Here is a 10000-nt window from a genome sequence, read left to right as displayed (position 1 = left end):
AAATATCTTGCCAAAAAAATAAAATAAAAAAAACAAAAATGTCGATAAGTTTGGGTTCGGACGAGGAAGAGAAACCTTGAGATAACTTGTGGCCCTGATTATTTTGTTGTTGTTTTTTTCAAGCACAGATTATAGTTTTTTTTTTTTTTTCAACCACTTAGGATAGTTCTTTTTCAAGCGCATATTTTTTTCCAAGCACATGTGATTTTCCTTTTTTTTCCAAGCACATGTGATTTTCCTTTTTTTCCAAGCATATGTGATTTTCCTTTTTTTTCCAAGCACATGTGATTTTCCTTTTTTTTCCAAGCATATGTGATTTTCCTTTTTTTTCCAAGCACATGTGAGTTTTCTTTTTTTATTCCAAGCACATGTGAGTTTTCTTTTTTATTCCAAGCACATGTGAGTTTTCTTTTTTATTCCAAGCACATGTGGGTTTTCTTTTTTTCCCCAAGCACGAGTTTTCTTTTTTTTTTCAAGCACATGAGTTTTTTTTCCAAGCACATAAGGTTTTTCCAAGCACGTGTTTTTCTTTTCTTTTTTTGAATCACATGAGGGTTTTTTTCAAGCACATAGGATAGTTTATTTTTCAGGCACTCATCCTTTTTTTTTTTTTTTTTTGAGTACATACGATAGTTTGTTTATTTCTTCAAGCACTGATAATATGTTGCTTGGGCCTATGAAAAACAAACATTCTTATTAGTTTTTTTTCTGCCTATCAAAAAAAACACGTCCTTAAGTTTTTTGCGCCTATAAAAAAACGCCTATATTATGTTTTTTGCGCCTATAAAAAAAACGCCTATATTATGTTTTGTGTGCCTATAAAAAAACGTCTTTATTGTTGTTTGGGGCCTATGAAAAAACGTCTATATTATGTTGTTGTTTTTTTGCGCCTATGATAAAACGTCCTCATTATGCTTTTTTGTGCCTATAAAAAAACGTCCTTAAAATGAGTTTTTGTGTGTGTGTGTGCCTATAAAAAAACGTCCTTATTAGCATTCGCCATAAAAGGTTCGAAAAAAAAATATATTAAAGATGGCGAAAGAAATCCTTGGCGGTCTATTTTTTTCTCCTCTCCAAGCAATGTGGGTTTTTTTTGTGTGTGTCGAAAATATTTCATTGTTAGTATTCCTAGTCGTCATCCTCTTAGTCATCTCCTATTGCCATCATCTCCTCTTGGTCATCATCTCTTTGTCATCATTATCTCTTGGTCATCATTTCCTGTCATCATCTCTGTCATTATCTCTTCTTTGTCATCATTTCCTCTTGGTCATCATCTCCTCTTTGTCAGCATTTCCTCTTGGTCATCTCCTCTTGGTCATCATCTCCTCTTGGTCATCATCTCCTCTTGGTCATCATTTCCTCTTGGTCATCATTTCCTCTTGGTCATCATCTCCTCTTGGTCATTTCCTCTTGGTTATCATCTCTTGGTCATCTCCTCTTGGTCATCATCTCTTTGTCATCATTATCTCTTTGTCATCATCTCCTCTTAGTCATCTTCTCCTCTTGGTCATTATCTTCTTTTTCGTTTTTTTCTTCATTACGGCTTCGATTTTTTTTTCTTTTGTCTTTTCTTCATTATCTTCTTTTCCCTTCCTCCTTTATTAACAGTTCTTCTTCTTCTATTTTCTTTTCCTTCTTCTATTTTCTTTTCCTTCTTCTTCTTCTATTTTCTTTTCCTTCTTCTTCTTCTTGTTTTTCATTATCATCATCTTTGCATTATCAGGAACAGCATTAACATTTACGTGCAATAAAAAAAAAAAAAAAACTTGAACACCTTTCCTTTTTTGCTAATTCGTCATATTATCCAAGTCTCATATTTGCATAAAGAAAAAAAATATCACTAACAGCTGTCTGCTACCACACTATTATCACCGCTACTAAAATACCTTCATCCTTATCCAATATTGTATAGTCGAACATTTTTTATCCTACTCCAAGGCATTTTTTTTTTTAGGTTCTCTTTTGCGTAAGGAGAAAAAAATTGTCTCCTGTTAACATTCCCGTCATCCTCATTCTAATATGCTCGATCATTTTTTATTTCCTATTCAAAGCCATTTTTTTTAGGTTCTCTTTTACGTAAGGAGAAAAAAATTGTCTGGTGTTTACATTCCCGTCATCCTTATCCTTATATACTCAATCATTTTTTATTTCCTACTCCGTCCTTTTTTTTTTAGGGTCTTATTAGCGTAGGGAGAAAAAAATAGTCTCGTGTTTCCATTCCCGTCAGGTAGACCGGGGCGGTAGTCGGCGCACTAGGTCGAGATCGCAATGCCACGGGCCAAGTGACGCGGCGTGGCGGGGCGTGACGTCACCATCTGGAGCAGTATAAAAGGGGCGACGCGGGCAGAGGCGGTACAGGTCAGCCAAAGTGGTTGTGGCAGCAGCACCCCCTCGACTCCACCTCGTCTCTCCACCTCCAGCAACACCACCGCCATGAAGTCTCTCGTAAGTGGAGCAGTGAGAGCAAGTGAGAGTGTGTAGTGGAACGGTCAGGAAGTGGATCAGACAGGCAGTGAGTGGATTAAGAGTGGCTCAGATGCCTTCCTTGGGGTACCTCTTGGCGGCATCCACTTCGTTATCCTTTTCTTCTTCTCCAGTGACTTTTTTTGTGGTGGAAGTGGATCAAACAGGCAGTGGATAAGAGCGGCTCAGGCTCCCTCCACTTCGTTTTCGTTCATCTCTTTGGCGGTGGATCAGTGTGGCTCAGATGCCTTCCACTTCGCTTTCCTTTCCTCCTTCTTCTCCTCCAGTGCCCTTTTCTGTGGTGGATCAATCAGAAAGTGGATAAGGGCGGCTCAAATACCTTCCTTGGGGCACCTCTTTGCGACATCCACTTCGTTTTCGTTCATCTCTTTGGCGGTGGATCAGTGTGGCTCAGATGCCTTCCACTTCGTTTTCCTTTCCTTCTTCTTCAGTGACTTTTCTGTGGTGGATCAATCAGCAAGTGGATAAGAGTGGCTAAAATACCTTCATTGGGGTACCTGTTGGCGGCATCCACTTCCCGTTTTCCTTCCCTTCTTCTCCAGTGACTTTTTCTGTAGTGGATCAATCAGCAAGTGGATTAGTGTGGCTTGAACCCCTTCCTTTGGGCACCTATTATCGTCTGAGGCTGAAAGAGAACCAATGTCTAAGTGAATCGTGTCCCGGTGATGAAAAACAAAACAAAAGGATGACGATGAAGGAGAACACAGGCGGTAATGCCTTCTCCATTTTCCATTGATATCATGAACTTTCAATTTTCACTACTCCTTTTTTTTCTTTCGTATTCGTAAGTTGAGATTCACCGCCCTTCCATTCTTCACTAAATAAGAATAACAAAGAAAATAAACGATGATTGCGTTCTTCATATCTGCATTTATCGATATCACAAACACTTAATTTTTCCAACTTCTTCTTTCATATTCGTGGCAGTAGAAGATTCACCCCGTTCTCTTGTTTCCACTAACTTTCGTGTACGTGAGATAAAGAAAGAAAGAAAAATAAAGAGAGAAAACGGGCGAGGATTGCTTTCTTCATATCTGTATTCATCGATATTACAATCACTTAATTATTCCAACTTTTTCATTTATATTCGTAGCAAAAGAAGATTCACCCCGTTCTCTTATTTCCACTAACTTTCGTGTAACTTTCGTGTCGTCGTAAAGAATAAGACAACAATGACGCAAGAGAGAGAGAGAGAAAAAGAATCACATTGGTAGCCCATGTCCCACTCCGTTAGGTTATGAAAGACTAGTTTTGCTGATATTTCTTTCACTCATCCTCGTAATACAATGGGTCGTGTTCGCGAGATGAAACTTTCGTGTAGCTTTCGTGTCGTCGTAAAAAAATTTGATAACAATGACGCACGAAAAAAAGTATCCCATTGTTTGCCCATGTCCCACTCCGTTAGGTTATAGAAGAGTGTAGTTTTGTTGGTATTTCGTCATAAAGAATTTAACAAGAATAACGCGAGAGAAAAAGTATCCCATTGTAAGCCCATGTCCCACTTCGTTAGGTTATGAAGGACAGCGTAGTTTTGTTGGCATTTCTTTTACTCATCCTCGTAAGACAATGGAGATTCACAGTTCGTTCATTCATTCACAGCCTCTCTCTTTTTACGGTTCAAGTGAGTCATTGCGGGAGGTATTCATTTAAGTTCTTTCGCTTACCATGTACTCTCGCTTGAAGGATGAACTTTGTGATTGTTTCCCCTCCCTCATATAGCTTGCTTTGTCTGGTGATAGGATAGAACACGTTATGATCAGGCACCTTACCAGCAACGGGGTCTGTGTGGTCTTATTTTCTATGTAAATCTATGTAAGCCATCATCTTTGTTTCTCTCTCTATCCCTCCTCCCCCTCTTTCTCTCACTCTCTCCTCTACCTCACTATCTTTCCTTCTCTCTCTTCTGCCTTCTTTCCTTCTTTTTCCTCTCCTCTTTCCTCTCTCTCATCCCCTCCTTCTTCTCTCTCATCCCCTCTACCTTCTCTTTCCTCCCCCTTTTCCTTCTCTCTACCTCTAACTTTCTATCTCTCTCCTCTCCTTCCCTTTTTCCACTCTCTCCTCCCCTCTTTCCTTTCTCTGTATTCCTGCCTTGTCGTTTCTGCCGAGTACAAATAATGCTCAAGAATTTAACCGTTTTGCGTGTGACAGTCCACCGCTTTCACCTTTCCGTTACTAATCAGTGCAAGAAGGTGTGAAGGCCAGGTGTGGACAGCGAGGGGCTAACTAACACCTTGATCATGTCCCTTTTTACCCTGACAAAAACGACAGATTGAAATGTCCGGATATTCCCAAAGTCCTTGATCCCTTTTCTTTGCGATTCAGTGCGACCATAAGACAGGACACGAATACTGTTAAAGGGTTTCGATCTCATGAGTTTAATCCTTTGCTAGGGAGGTGAATATAAGACTTCACACGGGTTTTAAGCTAGGATAGTAAGGGAAAGGTTAAGTTCGGGGTATAGACTAAGCTACTCGTGGCCTCGGTGCTAATCTCCGTGTCTCAGCCAGTGATGTGAAGGGGTGTAAGATGCTGTGTTCCTTACTTCTTAGCTCCACTTTTGTTTTCCCATTGCAGGGTAAGGATAGTGGTCTGGGAATTGATTAGAGGTGTTAATATTGAATGATGGTGAAGTTGAGGTTAGTGGTAGTGGTAGAAGTTAGAGGTGGTAGTGGTTAGAGGTAGTAATGGTTAGAGGTGGTAGTGGTTAGTGGTTGACCTCATAATTCTAGTTCTGGGTCATTCATTTCTGTTCCTCTTCCTGTTTTTCCCCTCCTTTTCCTCCTCCTCCTCCTCCTCTTCCTTCTCTTCTTCCTGCTTCTCCTCCTCTTAATGCTCTCCCTTCTGTAGTTCAATTTTCTACGATTTGAGGTTGTTTTTTTTCAATCTCTTCCAGTACCTATTTTTTTCTTCTCTTCTCTTCCTTTTTTCTTCCTCTTCCTATACCTACTTTTTTTTCTACGGCTTGCTCCATGTAGGCCTCCTCCTCCTCCTTCTGATCACCTTCACCTGGGCGGGCTGGTAACGAGGAACAACAGGAAGTGAACATGTACTCTCACGCGTGCCAGTAAGGTCACCCGCTGATCCAGATTGTTGCTGCTGCTGTTGTTGTTGTTGTTGTTGGTGGTGGTGGTGGTACAGTAAGGCAGATTCATACAGTGGACATGTTTACTTAGCTTTTTTTTTTAAGCAACTGTTCTTCTTCTTCTTCTTCTTCTTCTTCTTCTTCTACTACTACTTCTACTCCTTCTTCTTTTTCTTTTTCTACTCCTTCTTCTACTTCTACTTTTTGATCTCTTCTCTTCGCCTACTAAACCGCTCCTCCTCCTCCTCCTTCCTCAGGCAATCCTTCTTGTCACCGTGGCCGCCGCATCAGCGCTCCAGGTCTCAGCACCAGTGTCAGCCAGCTTCGGCGCCGGAACCCCGGGAGCAGCAGCAGGCGTGGGCGTAGGGCAGCCCGGCGCGGCGGCGGGAGGAGCAGCAGCTAACCCTGGCTTCGTCGACTACGGGCCTAAGGTGTACGGCATGGGCGCCAAGAACCCCCTCGCCCTCCCCCCCAACCCCTTCGTCATCCAGAGAGCCTTGGCCGTCGCTAACAGTGTTCCCAACGTGCTGGTGGTAAGTCACTCTTGTTTGGAATGAGTACAGGGCTGTTAGAGTGAATTAGGGCGTTCTTCTGATGAGCTAAGGGCATAAGGCTTGGGTAACTCTTGTTGGGATGAGTACAGGGCTGTTGGTGTGAGTTAGGACGTTCTTCTGATGAGTTAAGGGCATAAGACTTGGGTAACTCTTGTTGGGATAAGTACAGGGCTGTTAGAGAGAATTAGGGCCTTCTTCTTAGTTACGGGGATAAGGCTTGGGTTACTCATGTTAGGGCAGAGTTACAAGGGCTGTCAGGGTGAGTTAACTTGTTGGGGCAGAGATACCAGGGCTGTTGGGGTGAGTGAGAACGTTGATATGATGAGTTAAGGGTATAAGGCTTAGGTTACTCATGTTGGGGCAGTTACTGTAGGGCTGTCAGGGTGAGTTAAGGGCATAAGGCTTGGGTTACGCTTGTTGGGGCAGTCACTAGGGATGTTAAGATAAGTTACAGAGATTTTATGATGAGATAAGGACAGTGTTACAGCGATTTTAAGGTTAGATAAGAACACTGTTACCCTCCGTCTTTATCCCTAACCCGCCCTTTCTCTCCCTCCCTCAGCGCCTCGACCTCAACGGAGAGATCACCCTCACCAACCAGTTCGGCCAGGAGGTGGATGTGGTCGACGCATTCGGCCGCGAGATCGAGTACGAATTCTAAGGAGTGACTAAACCAAACCTCAACCACATTAAATTAACACGAAAACCTCTACAAAAACTATAAAACCCGATGATAAAACAATAGAAAAACCATCAACACTTGTATAAACGAAAACAATAGCGTGAATCAGTTTTTTGTTGTAAGTAATTTTCTGGTATCCATTCCCTCATGACTTTTTTTTTTATATAATTTTCAAGTCTGGTTCTCATTGCAAAATTCTCCATGTCTTGTTTTAGGATCACTTAAACCTCCGTCAGTCGTATTCCTATAAACCGATACGAAAACCCAAACAAAAAAGGCAACTGTGATTTTTTATACATTTCTTTCTCCTTCTCCTCCTCCTCCTCCTGTTTATCTCGTACATTAATTTGTCTCATGGAATATCAACAAAACTCTTAACTAAAAATATTAAAAAAAACAAAGCGCAAACTGAGTGCAAATAGTCATTCTGTATATAGCTCTCTCTATCTATCTATCTATCTATCTACCTCTCTATCTCTCTATCTATCTCAATTTATGTCTTTCTCTGGCTCATTATCATTATTATTATTGTTATCGCCGCCTCGAAGACTCAAGGTGCCCAACCACTGACCAAATCATACGAGTGATTCAGGTGGCCGCGAGCTGCCCTTTCCCGTCCCTCACCCCCGGCCCCTCGTATAATGCCTGGAGGGGCGGGCGTGCCTGGGCGGGGCGGGCTGGCGTGGCGTGCCTGGGTCTGGCTGTTCCTCGTTCGACCTTTATGTGTGTCCGTTGTGGCGCCGGTCTGTGTCCCGACGCCGGTGTCTTGTGGTGGTCTGTGTCCTCAACAGCCGCCGACAATAAACGGTCTAAAAAGATGCTGTGATTTCATTGGCTGTGTTCCCTGTGTGTGTGTGTGTGTGTGTGTGTGTGTGTGTGTGTGTGTGTGTGTGTGTGTGTGTGTGTGTGACTACGATTAGCTGAATGGTTTGCTGACTGACTAGCTGACTGTAAAATTAGCTGAGCGTTTGCTGACTTCATATTAGCTGAGCGTTTGCTGAGTGTAAGATTAGCTGAGCATCTTGCTGACTAAGATTAGCTGAGCATTTTGCTGACTAAGATTAGCTGACCATTTTGCTGACTAAGATTAGCTGAGCATTTTGCTGACTAAGATTTGCAGAGCGTTTTGCTGACTAAGATTAGCTGACCATTTTGCTGACTAAGAATAGCTGAGCATTTTGCTGACTGTAAAATTAACTGAGCGTTTTGCTGACTAAAATTAGCTGAGCGTTTTGCTGACTGTAAAATTAACTGAGCGTTTTGCTGACTAAAATTAGCTGAGCGTTTTGCTGACTGTAAAATTAGCTGAGCGTTTTGCTGACTGTAAAATTAGCTGAGCGTTTGCTGACTGTAAGATTAGCTGAGCGTTTTGCTGACTGTAAAATTAGCTGAGCGTTTTGCTGACTGTAAAATTAGCTGAGCGTTTTGCTGACTGTAAAATTAGCTGAACGGTTTGCTGACTGTAAGATTAGCTGAGCGTTTGCTGACTGTAAGATTAGCTGAACGGTTTGCTGACTGTAAGATTAGCTGAGCGTTTTGCTGACTGTAAGATTAGCTGAGCGTTTTGCTGACTGTAAGATTAGCTGAGCGTTTTGCTGACTGTAAGATTAGCTGAACGGTTTGCTGACTGTAAGATTAGCTGAGCGTTTTGCTGACTGTAAGACTAGCTGAGCGTTTGCTGACTGTAAGATTAGCTGAGCGTTTTGCTGACTGTAAGATTAGCTGAGCGTTTTGCTGACTGTAAGACTAGCTGAGCGTTTTGCTGACTGTAAGACTAGCTGAACGGTTTGCTGACTGTAAGATTAGCTGAACGGTTTGCTGACTGTAAGATTAGCTGAGCGTTTGCTGACGGTAAGATTAACTGAGCGTTTCGCTGACTGTAAGATTAACTGAATGGTCTGCTGACTGACTGGCTGGATGGTCGTATATGTAAGTAGCTGATTGATTGACCGGGTGGAAGATTGACTGAGTTGATGGCTGACAGGTTGAGTGGTTGGCTGAACGGTTTGCTCCCCACTCCCCCCAACAACCCATCAACCCCCAATCGCTTTTAACACCTTGCACCACCATCACCACCACACCACCACCACATAACAACCCTGAACTTAACTATCACTACCACTACCAATACTACCACTACCACTACCACTACAACACCTCAGACAGTAGCGAGGACCATTTCCGAAGGGCAAACTTAGACAAACCAAAACAGACGCAGAAAAACAATACAAATTACTGATATACAAATACACTAAGTTCAGGTGGTTTCAACGGGACAAAAGATACCAATCCTTATAAATAGAGTAATGGGTCTTATAATTGAATAGGGGGAGAAGGAGGAGGAGGAGGAAGGCAAGAAGTGGAGCGGTGAAGGACGTCCACTCCTTCAAGAGACATTTTCCTAAGGGTCTGTTTTTCGAGGTATTAAGTTTACTGTGTCCTGGGTTGAGGGGGGGAGAGGGAAGGGGGGGGCGGGGGAGAGATGGAGGGAAAGTTAAAGGTAGAGAGAGAGGGTTAATATCGACTTTACTGTGTCCTAAAGGGAGGTAGGAAAGAAGAACGAAGGGAGGAAAGGAGGGAAGAAGGGACGGAGAGAGGAAGGGAGGAAAGGGAGAAAAATGAAGTGGATGGAAGAAATAAAGAAAAAGGAAGGAAATCAAGAGAGAGAGAGAGAGAGGGGAAGAAGATAGGAAGAACACTTTGATAGCGATGGTGAGGAAGGGGAGGGAAGGAGAACAGATGAAAACAAAGAGGATGGGAAGAGGAGGAGGAGAAGGGAAAGGAGAATGGAAGATGGAAGAGAAGGAGGAAGGAAAGAAAAGGAAAGAAAGAGATGGAGGGAGAGAAGGGAGGGAGAGGAAGGAAGGGAGGAAGGGAAAAGGAGGAGAAAAAGGATGGAAAAAGAAAAAGGAAGAAGAGGAAGAAGGGAAGGAGAAGGGAAAAGAAGAAGAAAGAATAGGGGAAGGAAAGGGAAGGGAAGGGAAGGGAAGGGAGGGGAAGGGAAGAGAAGGGAAGGGAAGGGAGGGAAAAGATGGAGGGAAGGAAAGAAAAAATTAAATGAAAAGAAGAAAAGTGGAAAAAAAGCAGAAATAAATAAACGTAGACAAACCAACAACAGAAAATAAACAGGAAGAAGGAAAGAAAACGAAGAAGAAAAATTGGACAAAACAAACACTGAGACGAACAAAGGGAAGGGAA

General features: G+C 42.5%; 1 protein-coding gene across 1 annotated transcript; it reads left to right on the top strand.

Moving 5' to 3' along the window:
* Positions 1-2282: 2282 nt before the first annotated feature.
* LOC126983766 (uncharacterized) lies at positions 2283-7620 on the top strand. The gene is made up of 3 exons (XM_050836844.1): positions 2283-2445; positions 5824-6099; positions 6683-7620. Exons 1-3 carry the CDS (start codon positions 2434-2436, stop codon positions 6779-6781), a joined length of 387 nt encoding a protein of 128 aa, XP_050692801.1. The 5' UTR covers positions 2283-2433; the 3' UTR covers positions 6782-7620.
* The last annotated feature ends 2380 nt before the right edge of the window (positions 7621-10000 follow it).

This window comes from Eriocheir sinensis, chromosome 54 (assembly GCF_024679095.1).
Source record: "Eriocheir sinensis breed Jianghai 21 chromosome 54, ASM2467909v1, whole genome shotgun sequence".
In the NCBI taxonomy this organism is placed as follows: domain Eukaryota; kingdom Metazoa; phylum Arthropoda; class Malacostraca; order Decapoda; family Varunidae; genus Eriocheir; species Eriocheir sinensis.
This window is presented reverse-complemented; position numbering and strand designations above follow the sequence as displayed.